This window comes from Eptatretus burgeri, chromosome 2 (genome assembly GCF_056783735.1).
Source record: "Eptatretus burgeri isolate ZD-2024b chromosome 2, Ebu_testis_v1, whole genome shotgun sequence".
Classification (NCBI taxonomy): domain Eukaryota; kingdom Metazoa; phylum Chordata; class Myxini; order Myxiniformes; family Myxinidae; genus Eptatretus; species Eptatretus burgeri.
In genome coordinates, this window is record NC_140962.1 from 74,422,035 (window position 1) to 74,438,529 (window position 16,495).

Here is a 16,495-nt window from a genome sequence, read left to right on the forward strand (position 1 = left end):
AAGTTTGTTCATGCCATTAAAAATATTGCGCTCTGAGGAGGAACTACGGTGGCATTGCCCCCCAAAATATGTACTTGCTTTCTTCTCGGAAGCTGTGGTCGTTTCTACGTATTTGTGTGCGTCGCCCATGATATGCCAAAGTTTGTTCACACCATTAAAAAATAATTGGCATCTAAGTTATCTGAGGAGGATTGCCCCAAAATTTGTATTTGCTTTCTTCTCTGAAACCACACAAAACACACAATTTCGATGAAACTTAACCACAACCTTCATCACCCATGATATACTGTACCAAAGTTTGTTCATGCTATTTTAAAAATCGGGGTCGAAGGGGCTATACGGGGGAAGGAGGGGTTAGGTTCTTATGAGGGGTTAGGTTCTTAGGAGGTTGCCCCTCAAAAACAGGTATTTGCTGTAACATTAGTTCATTGGTACATTTCGCTGATTCTGTCCCACGTTGACTTCCTCCTTAAGGCCCGGTCACACCTTGACGTTTTAGCCAGCGATGGCAACGTATTAAAATGTATGTAAAACGCTGGCTTACGTTGAACTTTTGATGTTTTTTTTCAAAGATTCGGACGTATTCTTAGCGACTTGGTCTTATGTATAACGCATTGGTAATGGACACAGAACGTTTCGTTGTGTTATAGATAACTTATACCAACGAATGCTGAACCTGTTGTCGGCCTACACAACCGATGCCCAACGATAGTCTAACTTAGGCATAGCGCGTTGCACGCATCGCCGACGATGTCGTGACGTAGCCTATTAAAAGGCTGACGCACAACGATTCGAATCATAACTGCCGTAGAAATGGAAGTGTCAACATCGCGGTCACACCTTGGCGATCTTGCCAGCGTATGCCGACCTAAGAAAAATGTGTCTAAAACGTTGGGGCACGTCAAATACGGTCTGAGTAAGTTTGGTATATGTGAGTAGAACGCTAAAGTACGCTATCATAAGGCCCAGTCACACCTTGACGTTTTAGCCAACGTATGCCGATTTTTGAATTTTTTTTCTAAAACGCTGGCACACGTTGAATACATTATGGGTAAGTTTTGATAACATTGAGAGCACGCTGAAAAACACTGCCATACGTCGTTGTATGTTGGCTTTAAACGTTGTACTTTTTGGTTGTCCTCAAATTTTTTCATGCTTGAAATTTCACGACGTATGCCGGCGTATGACTCACACGTTCCGCTACGCTGGCCACAAGTTGTATGCACGGTCTGCGATCGTTGACAGACGTCAACACATGCTACTTGTAAGTTTATCATAAGTTGAGACACGCCGAGGTAATGTTTAGCGTACCCGAAACTTATTTCTAACCTATGATTAACGTGTTGTTGGCACGTTACGCGATCGTTGCCACACATCGACAGACGTTACTTTTAAGTTAATCATAGGCTGAAAGACGTCGGTATAATGGATCGTCCTTGCGTCAGCGTCCACGGCCATGGCCAGGACACTTATTTGCAGCATTCTTCAAACTTTTCTTCGGCATGACGAGGATGTTCACACTTCGATGTCTAGCTTGGCTACGATTCCAATTGTCCATCGGCAGCGTCTATTTAAAATAGTCGAGTTTGAGCGTTTTAACACGTTCAGAAGAAACGCTTCAAATTTCCAAACCCCAGCGTCAAAAAACAAAGGCGAGTGACAGCAATTTAAATCGTTCATTGTAAACAATGAAAATAGCTGAGTGGTACCGTTTAAAAGTTGTTGAGTGTAAAAAAAAAATCCAATTGTTGAGCGCAAGCGTCTACTTTCAATAGTGGAGATTCAGCCATTTAAATCGTTGAGTTTATCATTTAAATCGTTAAACGCAAGGACGATCCATCATAACCCACACCCTCCCCCTCACACTCACCTACTACTGCCAACATGAACAAACTACTACTGATACTGATACTTATACTGTTACTGCTGACATGGACATCGACTCAAAAAGGAACTCGAAAACACTGTTGGGTTCCCCTTTTATGAGCAGCATTTTTATATACCAATTCCCAAAACCACTGGGAACACGTCTTTATATGGCAGTTGTAAGCTAGAAACACGTTAATTTTTTTTTTTTTTTGTCGACCGGAAGATGTCATTGGAATACGTCGACATACGTCGATGTGTGTTGGGACTACGTAAAGAATTGGTTCAAAGCACGTTAAACATAAGTTAGAAATAAGTTTCATGTAAAACAGACATTACCGCGACGTGTTTCGACTTATGAGTAGCTTATAAGTAGCCTTTGTGGACGTGTGTAAGCGTCCACATATCGTGTGTAAAACTTATCCCCATCGCATGCGGAACGTGTGTCATACGCTGAGTACGTCGTAAAATTTTGAACATGTTTAAAATTTCTTGACGTACTCTACTTACTACGACGTATGATAGCGTACTTTAGCGTTCTACTCACGTATACCAAACTTACTCGTACCGTATTTGACGTGCCCCAACGTTTTAGACACATTTTTCTTAGGTCGGCATACGCTGGCAAGATCGCCAAGGTGTGACCGCGATGTTGACACTTCCATTTCTACGGCAGTTATGATTCGAATCGTTGTGCGTCAGCCTTTTAATAGGCTACGTCACGACATCGTCGGCGATGCGTGCAACGCGCTATGCCTAAGTTAGACTATCGTTGGGCATCGGTTGTGTAGGCCGACAACAGGTTCAGCATTCGTTGGTATAAGTTATCTATAACACAACGAAACGTTCTGTGTCCGTTACCAATGCGTTATACATAAGACCAAGTCGCTATGAATACGTCCGAATCTTGAAAAAAAAACATCAAAAGTTCAACGTAAGCCAGCGTTTTCGATACATTTTAATACGTTGCCATCGCTGGCTAAAACGTCAAGGTGTGACCCGGCCTATACATCGTAGTAAGTAGAGTACGTCAAGAAATTTTAAACATGTTCAAAATTTTACGACTTACTCGGCGTATGACACACGTTCCGCATGCGATGGGGATAGGTTGTACACACGATATGTGGACGCTTACACACGTCCACAAAGGCTACTTATAAGCTACTCATAAGTCGAAACACGTCGCGGTAATGTCTTTTTTACGCGAAACTTATTTCTAACTTATGTTTGACGTGCTTTGAACCAATTCTTTACGTAGTCCCAACACACATCGACGTATGTAGACGTATTCCAATGACGTCTTCCGGTCGACAAAAAAAAAAATGAACGTGTTTCTAGCTTACAACTGCCATATCAAGACGTGTTCCCAGCGGTTTTGGGAATTGGTATATAAAAATGGTGTTCATAAAAGGGGAACCCAACAGTGTTTTCGAGTCCTTTTTGAGTCGATGTCCATGTCAGCAGTATCAGTATTAGTATTAGTATTAGTATTAGTAGTAGTTTGTTCATGTTGGCAGTAGTAGGTGCGTGTGAGGGGGAGGGTGTGGGTTATGATGGATCGTCCTTGCGTTTAACGATTTAACGATTTAAATGATAAACTCAACGATTTAAATGGCTGCATCTCCACTATTGAAAGTAGACGCTTGCGCTCAACAATTTGATTTTTTTTACACTCAACGACTTTTAAACGGTACCACTCAACTATTTTCATTGTTTACAATGAACGATTTAAATTGCTGTCACTCGCCTTTGTTTTTTGACGCTGGCGCTCGGAAATTTTAATCGTTCTATTGAACGTGCTAAATCACTCAAACCCCACCATTGAAAGTAGACGCTTGCGCTCAACAATTGGATTTTTTTCCACTCAACGACTTTTAAACGGTACCACTCAACTATTTTCATTGTTTACAATGAACGATTTAAATTGCTGTCACTCGCCTTTGTTTTTTGACGCTGGGGTTTGGAAATTTGAAGCGTTTCTTCTGAACGTGTTAAAACGCTCAAACTCGACTATTTTAAATAGACGCTGCCGATGGACAATTGGAATCGTAGCCAAGCTAGACATCGAAGTGTGAACATCCTCGTCATGCCGAAGAAAAGTTTGAAGAATGCTGCAAATAAGTGTCCTGGCCATGGCCGTGGACGCTGACGCAAGGACGATCCATTATACCGACGTCTTTCAGCCTATGAGTAACTTAAACGTAACGTCTGTCGATGTGTGACAACGATCGCGTAACGTGCCAACAACACATTAATCATAGGTTAGAAATAAGTTTCGGGTACGCTAAACATTACCTCGGCGTGTCTCAACTTATGATTAACTTACAAGTAGCATGTGTTGACGTCTGTCAACGATCGCAGACCGTGCATACAACTTGTGGCCAGCGTAGCGGAACGTGTGAGGCATACGCCGTGAAATTTCAAGCATGAAAAAATTTGAGGACAACCAAAAAGTACAGCGTTTAAAGCCAACGTACAACGACGTATGGCAGTGTTTTTCAGCGTGCTCTCAATGTTATCAAAACTTACCCATAACGTATTCAACGTGTGCCAGCGTTTTAGAAAAAAAAAATTCAAAAATCGGCATACGTTGGCTAAAACGTCAAGGTGTGACCGGGCCTTTGTATCATTATTCTACCAGGTGAGCGCCCAGGGGTATTGCCCCACTTTTTTTTTTTAATTCTTTCTCTCTTTTTCTTTTTCTCTTTATTTTTCTCTTTGGCTTTCTCTTTCATTTTTCATGTGACCTTCAATTGAAATCAAACCTAACAGTGGATTAACATCTAAATGGGCAGAGGCATATCCATTGAAGCATTCACGTCAACGTTTTCTTTCTTTCTATGCAAATATGTATCCACATACGTGGATATAGATGATATATTGGCTTATCTGGAATTGGAATTCCAGATAAGGTATTGTCATCATGCACTGTCTGTCCATCCATCTCCTATTTTGACTTCTCCTGCCAAGCCGCTGGACCGATCCAGCTGAAATTTGGCAGCAAGGTTCCGCTCCTGACTTTTAACGAGGATTGCAAAGCTCGTTCCAGTCACTGACTTTAAGGAGGTCAAAATGGTGGACTTGGTGAATTCCTTCAAAAACCTTCTTCTCCAGACCCAACAGTCAGAATGCCACCATATTTGGGTTAAAATATTAGGTCAGGGCCCAGATAAGCAACAGGTCCAGTGGTCCTATTTTTTTCATTGTCATGTTGCAATTAAAGTGTGGATTACAAAAATTGCATAGCTTCATTTGTAAGAGCCTGGTGCAAACACCTTTTCTTGCTGTACTATTCTGGCCACCTGACAGGAAAAGAGGTTATAGGATCAACCAACTATTGTAACATCCATCCATTGATATTGTCGTGTCCACGTCGATTAAGACCGATGCTGGATGGATTTTTTTTTGTCTACATTGTCGAGGTTCGTATGAGAGCTAACACTCAGAACATAGAACAAGGGGAACAAGAGAGGAGAATGGTGGGAGAGGGAAGCACAAAACAGGAGGGAACAGAGACATTAGGAGATCTGTGGAAGGGAGAGGGATGGGGCGGCGTACACGGGGTAAATATGATGGACATTACAGGGACTTTCAGGAAGGAAAGCAGGGAATTTGAAGGTGGTGGGTTTGGGGTGGATTAACGGGGGTAGAAAATATCATGGTTTTTTTCAATGGGGGAAGATATGAGATGGTGGTGAACAGCTGTTTTGAAGTCCTGGAGGGAAGACTGGGATTGAAGAGAGTGTGGGAGTTTGTTCTAGAGGTGGGAAAAAAGAGGAATGAAAGAGTGAAGGTGAACAGTGATTCTTGATTTTTGGCAGTTTCATCAGAAGGGGTTGTGGCAAACCTTGAGTACCCTGTGGAAATATAGGAGGGACAAAGCACAGACAGAGCGGGGGGGGGCAAGGCCAGAGAGGAGACGGTCGAAGATAGAGAGACCACCGACCTGCTTGCGGTGAGAGTGAGAAACCCAAAGACTCAGCTTATCGGAGATTAAAAAAAAAAATTATCCTAAAAGCCTTAATTTCTCCAGCTTGAAGTCGAGCTAGGTGTGAAGCAGGAGCACCAGCCCAGGGGGAGAGCAGTACTCCAACAGGCTGTGGATGAAAGCTTTGTATGAGGGTTGGGGCTCAGGTGTGCCGAGGAAGGACTTTGCACGATGGAGGATGCCCAGTCGGCGAATGGCTTTGGAGGGCAGCTTGGAAATGTAGCTTTCCCAGGAAAGATCATGGCATATCGTGAGACCTAGAAGCTTGAACGGCAGGACTTCTTTAAGAGGATTGTTGAGAAAGTAGATTGGGTTGGGGGGTGGGACTTCTTTAAGAGGAATGTTGAGAAAGTGGGGGGGGGGACTTCTTTAAGAGGAATGTTGAGAAAGTGGGGGCGGACTTCTTTAAGAGGAATGTTGAGAAAGTGGGGGGCGGACTTCTTTAAGAGGAATGTTGAGAAAGTAGGTGGGGGGGAGGGGGAGGGGGGATTTCCAGATGGTCCTTTTGGAGAGACACAGTGAGAGCAAGAGATTTATCAGGATTGAAAAACATGTTCTGAGTGTTTAACCAGCTTGTGATTTTATCCAGGTCTGCAGAGTGAAGAGGATGCGACCTGCTGATCAGAAGGATGAGAGATAGTACGGGTGGCATCATGAGCAAATCGATAAAGAGGATTTTCCAGAGAGTTGGAGAGATCATTGATGACAACCAAAAAAAGCACAGGGCCTAGGACACTACCTTGGGGAATTCCTGCCTGGAGAGGAAGAGGAGATGAGAGAATTTCATTAAGAGCCATGTGTTGACTGCGACAGGAGAGGAGGTCCACGAGCCATGAGTAGAGATTGCCTTGGATACCATAAGAAGAGTTTCGTGACCATAGCAGGGTGCCAGACCATATCAAAAGCTCGCGATATATCTAGGGAGTTGGCTCTGATCTCGTGTCTGGCATTGAGGACCTCCATTCATTGTTAGGAAAGCAGAAGCAGCATGCTCAGGGTAGAGTGACATGGTCTGAATCCAAATTGCTGATCGGAAATCAAGCCATTGGCAAAGAGGAAGCATTTAATGTCTGAAGCGATGATGGATTCCATAACCTTGCTGATGATTGGGAGAAGGCTGATTGGTCTGCAGTTGCAGGGATCTGTTTTTGCATCTTTTTATGCAGAGTGGTAATGTTTGTTAATTTCCAAGCAGATGGCAGATGACTTTGAGCAAATGAGCAGGTGAATGGAACAGAGAGAGGGTGAGCAAGAGCAGCAGAGCAGGTTTTTAGGACATGTGGGCTGATGCTGTCTGGTCCGGTTGCAGAATCAGAGTTGAGGTTTGACAGCAAACTCTCCACCTTGTCGGGAGAAAAGGACACATATTCCAGGAACAGCTGGGTGCCACTGGGTAAGGTAGGTACAGAAAGTGATGCGTTTGGGACACAAGACTTTGAAGGAAACACGGAGTTTAGGCATTCAGCCTTTTCACGGGCAGTGTCAGCTGTGCAGCCATTTGAGGTAAGGGAGGGAATGGAGGGAGAACATACACCAGAAACAGACTTAACTAGACACCTCCAGGATTTGGTGGAGGGAGAGAGGTTTGAGAGTTCAGACTTTAGATTCGAAAGATGTTGTTTCCGAGCTCTCCTGAGAGTCGACACACATTTGTTCTGAGCTTTGTGGAAGGAACTGAGATTGCCTTCAGTTGGATTTGCCTTCCATGAGGTGAAGGGAAGTTGTTTCAGGACAACTGCCTTGCTACAGGCTTCAGTGTACCATGGGCGGGAGGAAGGGTATGACAACTGAAGACAAGATGGTATAAATCTGTGCATGAGAGAGGGTAAAATTCTTTGTAAAAATTCCCAGGATGAGTTAATGTTGGAGAAAGTAGAAAGGGGAGACCAGTCTAGAAGGTTGACGGCTGCTTGAAGTCTCTGCCAGTCAGCCTGAGTGAAATGTCGCTGAGGTGGTTCTCTAATAATGCCCAGAGAGATGTCCACTTTGACAGGTACATGGTTTGATGAACTGATTGGAGCAGAGGAAGAACAGTCGATATTTGCAGGGAAATTGGTCAAAACCAAATCCAGGAGAGATGGAGCACCGTTGACTGAGATCTACGTCGGGAATTTGACAGATTGTGTCGGTCCCAATGAGTCGCAGAAGCCCTTTGCTGAAGTACTGTGACAGGTGAGAGTGGTATCCACACCCAGACAACTGGCATTATGACAATTGAAATCACCACATATGAGGAAGAGAGAGTTGGGATGAGTGGATAGAAGTTGGTCCTTGTTGGTCCTTGTTTTCGGAGAGCGAGATGTAAATGGAGTCATCACTGTTTGGTGGACGGTGCAACACACAAATAGACCAGAGATATTCCTGGTGATGTGGTGGAGTGAGGGCAATTAATGGAGAGTGAGGAATAGAGTTTTTGATAAAGTGAGTAACTACACTGCCAGGGCGGGGCTCAGGTCTTTCATTCCAGAGGAGGGAGTAGCCAGCGAGAGATACTGAGGAGTCAGAGACGTCTTGAAGGAGGAAGGTTTCTGTAAAGCAGATTATTGTCAATGGCAACCTGCATTTAGAGATGCCAAGTTATAGCGAAGGCCCTGGATGTTTGAGGTCCACACTGTTCAGGAAGAGGGATGGGAAGAGGCTTTGGGTGCAGGAGAGGGGAGGGGATGGGGAGGCTAAGGAGAGGGGAGGTCACGTAAGCTGTTGACAGTGTGTTGGAGATTGCAGAAGAGCTATGGGAGTGGGCCATAACAGGAGGAGAAGGACAAAAGGCTGGGTGGTGATGGGATGAAGCATAATGGCAAGTAATGAGAAGGGGCAGAGGGAAGTAGAAGATTGGAGGAGGAATGAGTTGAAAGAGAGAGGGTAGGGGAAATAGGCAGCTTTGTGGATGTGAGGGGGTGGGGGAGGCAACTTTGAGAAGGGGGAGTGAGGGGGAATATTTGAAGGGAGAAGGGTGAGGGGGGAGCTTTTCAGAAAGGTTAGTGAGAAACTTGGAGGGGGAAGAGGGTGAAGTTTGCTTTGAAGAGGGAGGGGAGACGATGAGAGCAGGCATGGCCATGGGGGAGGAGGAAGAGAGGAGAGGTGGGGAGAGGCTGGGTAGTGGTATGGTGAAGGTGGGAGCAGGCAGGGGAGGAACAAGTTTTGAGGGGGTGGGAAGAGGGGTAGGGGGAGGTGTGATGAGAGGTAATAAAGAGTATGTTTGAGATGTTGAGGAGTGTACTGATTGAGAGTGAGATATCTGTTAGGTTGGAACGGAGCTCAAGGATGTTTGAACACCATTATATATCATTATAACACCATTATACCTTCTTTATCATTCATCCATTGATCGTGTACCTTCATGTGTGCATTAAAGCTATGGATTTTGGTGGTCCACGGCGAGAGTGGTTTGAAAAGATATGCAAGGCCCTTTTTGACCCTGCGAACAATCTCTTTGTGTCCTTCCAGGACACAAACCAGGCGCTGGTGAGTCTTTATATTTGGCTTTTGTGTGTCGACACAATCAACTTTTGTCACTTATCTTGATTATTCTTGTACACTTTGCTAAACTGGTTTTACAATTGGTTTACTCTTGTATTTGGGAAGTAAGTTTGCATGAGGATGTGGCAATGATCCAAACTTGACCTCTGGCTAATTTTGCTTTGGCTATTGCCTCAAGGTGCATCCGAACCCAGATCACCCAACCCACTTGCAACTCAAGACATTTGAGTTTGCTGGTCGTATCGTTGGCAAATGTCTGTACGAAACGGCACTGGGTGCAGCTAGTCGTCAACTGGTTCATGCTCGATTTACACGATCCTTCCTTGCACAGCTCATCGGCCTTCCTATGCATTACCGGGTAACACTATATGGACTCGCTGCCTGTTCAACCTGACATAAAACATTGGGGTGCCATACTGTTTGTGGCTGTCACTCTGACCCCCTTGTACCTTGTCTTTGTGTGGCATGTTAGGTTGGCTAATCATTGAATGCTTTCGGATGTTTTTTCTACTATTTTGCAGTACTTTAAGACAGACAACCAAGATTTTTACAAGAGCAAAGTGTCTTACATACTCAACAACGACATCTCCTCAATGGAATTGACCTTCTCTGAAGAAGTGTACTCTGCACAGGGACACCTGGACCAGGTGAGGTCGGCAGTGTGCAGACTGCAGTTGTGTTTATGCAAAGCAACGCAAATGCTTGCGTGCGTGCACAACGTGTGCATGTGCTTGCACTTGACATCACCGATCAAATATGTGGATGTTAAACTGAAAACCAAACTTTCATGTTATTGAAAAACATTGCGACACTTCATCCTGATAAAAGTGAGAAAATGGGAATTTATATGAATACAGGAAGCTATTGAGCTTATGCATAACTTGATTACCAGCAAGGAGAAGAGACAGTTCAATAAGGACGCCAATGGATATTGTTGCGGCTCTGCAAAGCCAGTAATCCTCCGAGGCAATGGCACCCAGCATATCATGATCTCGAGATGGCTATTTCATTAGTATTTGTTTAGTTAGCCCTTTCAACATGTCTACTGGGTACATGGGACAAGATGCATTGCGTATAACTATTAGTTAGGTCTTCAACCCCTTATTCTTTAATCTTTTTCAATCACTTTTTATTTCACACACAACCCAGCCATGCATGCACATCAGATCAGTAAGGTTACTTGAGGAGCATCAGGAGGTGCAGCAACCCAGCTCATTTGCACATGCGAGCCTTATTCAAATGGCGCATCATAAACCAACCGACGCTTCACCTCAGACCCTCACCACGCTCACCACGACGCTACAACACTCACTATGATCACTACAAACGCCTCCTAAAATTCCCCACAACAACCTACGCCCGACCTCTTCACCACAACTGCCTCAACCACTCCCAACACTTCAACGCCTTCACCACAAACGCCACAGCACTTCCTCTCCCTCACTGCAACCACGACAAACCGCCCCAACCACGGATAGCTCCCTGGAAGCTCATCCCATTCTCTGGGATGCTGGGGGTACGACGGACATTACGAGCCGGGGTACTTCGGCGTGCAACTTGAAGCGCAAACTTGCGTTGGGGCTCGTTCAATGATGTCGGGGTGGGCCTGGCATTTCGCTAAATATCAACGCTCAAATGGAGTTTAGCGCACATTCATGGCCGGAGAGCACTCCCGAAAACCCTCGGCCAAAGTAAATTACAGAGCTCTGTCACATGGTCAAACTGAAGAGTAACTGAAGTCATTTTCAGCTCGAGCCTGGTGGAGCATGGCTACGGCTCGGGGTGACATCCATACACCAATGGAAACGCGTGGAAATGCCTACAGGATCTTTTGATCCACCTTTTGACTCCTTCACTCCGGCTCTATAAAAAGAGAGCAAATTAGAGTCGTTGAATGAGTCTTTTTCATCCAGAGTCTCTTTCATCCTCCGTCCAGAGCCTTTGCTGAGCTGAGCGTCATCCCAGCTGAGAGGGCAGCGCAACTGAGCGAAGCAAGCATGGTGGAGTGAGCATTGCCGTGGTCATTGCCACGTCATCCCCGGGTCATTGGCGCTCTGATTTGACGGTGTTCCGCAGTCATCCTCGTTAACCATACATTTACAGATTCTCTTACACGTGCCCCGTTAAGCTGTCTTCTCATGCATCTTTTTCTCCATCTGTGCCTCGTCCACTGTGGACACTTGATCTGCAAGAGCATTACTGACTGACTCGCACCTCTCCCACCTCCTCTTTTGCATCATGCTGCATTACCTTTTTGCAACTGCCACTCATGCACCTTAAACACCCTCCCCCCCAAGTTTTCTTCACTCCTCCCCTTCCCAAGCGCTTGGTTTGCATAGGTCCGTCCACCGCGCCCGGTACAACGAGGTCGCCAACACCTCAACTGCCTCTCCTCTTTCTGAACTCTCTTGCTTTCTCGAGTGTGTGTGATGGTGCTTGTAACACATGTAGCATAATATAACATTATAGAAGTTATTATCCGGTTAACTCTGCTCTGTGTCCTCTTTCTTTTTGTAAGTATTTGCATTTATTTTGCCACACCCACAAATTCCTTGCTTTCCCCTGCTGTACATTTTGTGAATCAACCCCCTTTTTAGTGTGCCACATAACTTTCCTCACCTGGCTGTAATAAATTGCTTGTCATAAATGTACCCAGCTTGTTTCGTCTTTTCCTTCATTGGTCCAGCATGGTCTGCATATTAACTTAGCCGGGAAGTTCTACCCTAATAACTTGCTATTATTACCCAGCGCACACTCACTGTATCACTTGGCAGTAATCCACGTGTGCACTGAGCACACGAGACCCCAATTGACTCAACTGTCCACAGGTAGGGTGTCACGCGAACTAATGTAACCCTGCCCAGATTGGCAGTGCCAATCGGCGTTCGTGGTTGCCTCATAACCTGCCGGTGCGTGGAGTTATCTGTGCCCAGCGGCCTCAGGACTGGGTGTTCGAGAGGGATCCGAGTGCTTCCCCTCGTGGCGAGCCTCGAACCCCGAGTCTGCAACAATATATTATTGGTGGTTCTTCGTACAACAAAACAAGGAAATGATGCAAGTCTAAAATGAAGAACGAGTCGAACTCGTGAGGATTAGTGTTGATCTGTCAGCCTACAAGTAGAGCAATAGATGAAATCAACAGGATGTTTATTGAGGTATGCTAACTGCCATGGGAAGCAAGGAGAAGCTGACATTTCGGTCGTGAACCCTTCGTCAGAGCAAAAGAGAGAGGGGATAGGGGCAAAGGTTAATCTCGGGTGGGAGTGAGTCATAGCTGGATCAGGGGGCAAGGAACTCGTGGGAGTGAAAATTCTTTTGACATGATATATTCATATAAATCCAAAAATAATTAATGTTCCTAATTTAGAGAGGCGAAAGTTTCAAAAAAAGATGGGGGGTACTGTTTCACAGCTGATTTGCAACAAAGAAATAGCATTGAGAGTCGCCTGCAATGCCTTCACCAACAACAGGTTTGGCAAGCAGGCTGAGATCTGCTGCTTATGAATAACTATCTGGATCAGATTAAGATTTTATCATTACGTCTGGATTTGAGAAACTCGAGCAATTTTGAAATCCATTTCATCAATAATTTCAAACAGTTACGTTTGCTTTTGTGTTGAGTTCCTTATTCTTTATTTTTAAATTTTTGGTGGGGTGGGGGGAAGGGAGGTCTATGACTTCTCGTAGTACCCGGTTCATAAGTAGCTACATCTTGGTATGTGTATATACAATTAATGCAGGGCGTTTGTATGTGTTTCAGGCTCTCATGACTGACCCCAGGTATTGAAAGGGATACTAAAATCGGCTTTCAAAAGCTGATTATTGTGAGATTATGATCATGTACTCATGTAAATGTGAATTTTAAGTTTGCATCCTCTGATAATTTTTTTTTACCATTAATGGCCATTAAGCATATTCAGCATTTTGAATTTCCAAATAATATCTGGAATCAGACATGCCCTGCCTTCGGCTGACATAGCACGATAATATTTGTACGTGGACATAGGGGAAAATTTGGAAACGGGTAGGAGGCATATTGACCCCAAATATTTGTGCCTTATTTTGTATATAGTTATCTTGATGTATCAAACCCATTTTCACCGTTGACTTGATAGCCTTACTATTTTGACTTGTCACATTTAAACTCTCAATCAGGGAATTTAGCCACCGCACAGCACACAATGACCTGCATTTTGATGTATTATAGGATTTTGACATCCGAAACTGAAATGAAGATGGGTCTGTCAGCTTTTGTAGAGGGGTTTGTCTGACCAGGATGAATTGATGTGATTTTGGTGAAGATCCAAATCTAGATATGATAAATTTTTTAAAAAAGTGATTCTTCACCATTGAGAGATGGGGCCAAAAATGATAGCATGATATTTCAAAAATTTTCGCCGCTTCGATTTTGGTTTCCTGATCCAGATCTGGCTTACCAGTGGGATACAAAACGTATACTGTTCAGTCTGGCAGAGGTGTGTGCTCTACTAAGTGCCATTGTAGTTGCTTCTGTGCTGAGGAAGGTCAGGCTAAAAAGCAACTACTCTGAAAAAAGTATGGAGTTCATTGCATCAATTAAGAAATTCTGGACCCAAGAGGACACCAACTCCCTTCAAAATGTATCGTGAGTAACCGTGGAATGGAATTGTGTGTGTGTGTGTGTGTGTGTGTGTGTGTGTGTGTGTGTGTGTGTGTGTGTGTGTGTGTGTGTGTGTGTGTGTGTGTGTATATATATATATATATATATATATATATATATATATATATATATATATATATATATATATATATATATATATATATATATATATATATATATATATATATATATATATATATATATATATATATATATATATATATATATATATATACATATATATACATATATATATATATATATATATATATATATATATATATATATATATATATATATATATATATATATATATATATATATATATATATATATATATATATATATATATATATATATATATATATATATATATATATATATATATATATATATATATATATATATATATGATGGACCCAAACACGAGGCGTTTACCTTGGAAATGCTCAGTCACAGAGGATGATCAAGATTACCTGAAAAGGGTCATGTTCACACCTGAAGTTTGCTTTCATGTATCGGGGAAGGTCAATGGGCACAATGTGAGGATCTGGGGCTCTGAAAACAATTTACATGAACATGTTTGAAGGATTCTTCTTCCCACAGATTGAAGACCTGCAACCCGATCTCATTTTTCAACAGGATGGCGATCCCCCTCATTGGATCTTAGTCGTTTGAGCCATCCTGAATGAAAATTTTTCAGGTCACTGGATTAGCTGAGACAGACCAACCGCTTGGTGCCCATGATCACCATGCACAACACCCCTTGATTTTTAGATCCTCGTGGAGGATCTCTATGTCTTACTCACGTTGTTATTCTTCATCTTCTTCTTGTGGACTTGTTTGTTTCACAGCCTACAGTTTTCATCTGTTTTCACCTGAAACTTTGCGTATATATGTAAAAATACCCTGCACAGACAGTAACCATCTCTGATTTTGAAAATTCCTCCTAGAAACAAAGTTATGACTTCAAAATATCTCCGCTAATGGAAATCGCCTAAAAAAAATTATCTCCGAAACTAGGCAAGCTCTTTGAATTCTGTTAGCGGGAATCGAACAGGGCATTAGCAGAGATGAATTACCGCACATATGATGCATCACTATGACGTCATATCAATTTTTATGGTGTCATTCCTATTTTTTGACATTTTTTGTTTCACAACCCAGAGTTTTCATCGGATCTTCGTGAAACTTGCCATGTATATGCAGAAAGCCCACGCGCAGGCAGGAACCATCTCCGATTTTGGAAATTCTTCTGAGAAAAAAAGTTGACGTCATAATATCGCCGCTAATGGAAATCGCCTATACCATTATCTCCAAAACTAGGCAAGCTGTTTGAATTTTGTTTGCGGGAATCAAGCCGGGCATTAGCACAGATAATTTATCGCAAACCTGATGCATCACAATGACGTCATATTCGTTTTTATGACGTCATCATTAAGAGGACGAGGATCTTAGCTCATTTGAGCTTGTTTCTTTTCTGTGGGGGTTTGTCAAAGATGTCTATAACACCAAGGTGGCAAACCTGCAGGATCTCCGTTCTCGGATCATTACTGCATGCGCACTGGTGGACTCAAACATGCTGAGCCGAAGATGGCAAGAACTCGTGTTCCGCCTTGATGTCCTGCGCTTGACAAAACTAAGCTTGCATTGAAGCATATTGATGGTGTGCACAAAACTTCATAAGTTTCTATATCGTGTAAACGAAAAGGTATCATTGTATCATTTGTGGTTCTAAATATATGAGCAGCCAAATTTATCCGGGTCTTTTTGGAACAGTGTGTGTGTGTGTGTGTGTGTGTGTGTGTGTGTGTGTGTGTGTGTGTGTGTGTGTGTGTGTGTGTGTGTGTGTGTGTGTGTGTGTGTGTGTGTGTGTATATATATATATATATATATATATATATATATATATATATATATATATATATATATATATATATATATATATGTACTGTGTGTGTATATTGTTACGGTTGGGGAAATTCACAGAACACCATTCAGGTTCCCCGAAGATGAGTTATGTCGATAAGTGTGTGTCCACAATAGATTTCCCCACCGATGTCTAACGGTAATTATTCGTGAGCCGGGCTGTGCATCTTTGAGGTAGTGTTATTCTTTCCTATCGTTATTTTAAACAACATCTCCTCACCACCTTCGCCACAACCGCCAACATCTCCTCACCACCCTTGCCACAACCGCCAACATCTCCTCACCACCTTAACCAACAACCGCCAACATCTCCTCACCACCTTCGCCACAACGAACAACATCTCCTCACCTTCATCTCCAAGAACACCGCCATCTGTCCGCCAGCAACGGCATCTCCGCCGACAGACGCGGGGAATCCCTCGTTGGGGCGAGGGCTGGTGATTTCTACCACGTCCGCTTTGTCCGCGTTTGACGGCAAGATCGGATCAGAATGACAAAAGGGGCGGAGCCAATGGGAGGTGAAGGGTCAGAGGTGAAAGGCCAAACACCACCCCCCCTCCCCCGAACCCAATAAAAGGCGGGGCTGAGGCTCC

General features: G+C 43.5%; 1 protein-coding gene across 5 annotated transcripts in view; it reads left to right on the forward strand.

Moving 5' to 3' along the window:
• The window catches only part of AREL1 (apoptosis resistant E3 ubiquitin protein ligase 1), a 94,267-nt gene that overhangs the window by 62,520 nt on the left and 15,252 nt on the right, over window positions 1–16,495 (forward strand). For all 5 annotated transcript variants that reach the window (XM_085869873.1, XM_085869874.1, XM_085869875.1 and 2 more), the window contains 3 exons: window positions 9,210–9,319; window positions 9,513–9,692; window positions 9,856–9,981. In XM_085869873.1, coding sequence (XP_085725999.1) covers window positions 9,210–9,319; window positions 9,513–9,692; window positions 9,856–9,981 — 416 coding nt within the window. The remainder of the gene's footprint in view (window positions 1–9,209; window positions 9,320–9,512; window positions 9,693–9,855; window positions 9,982–16,495) is intronic.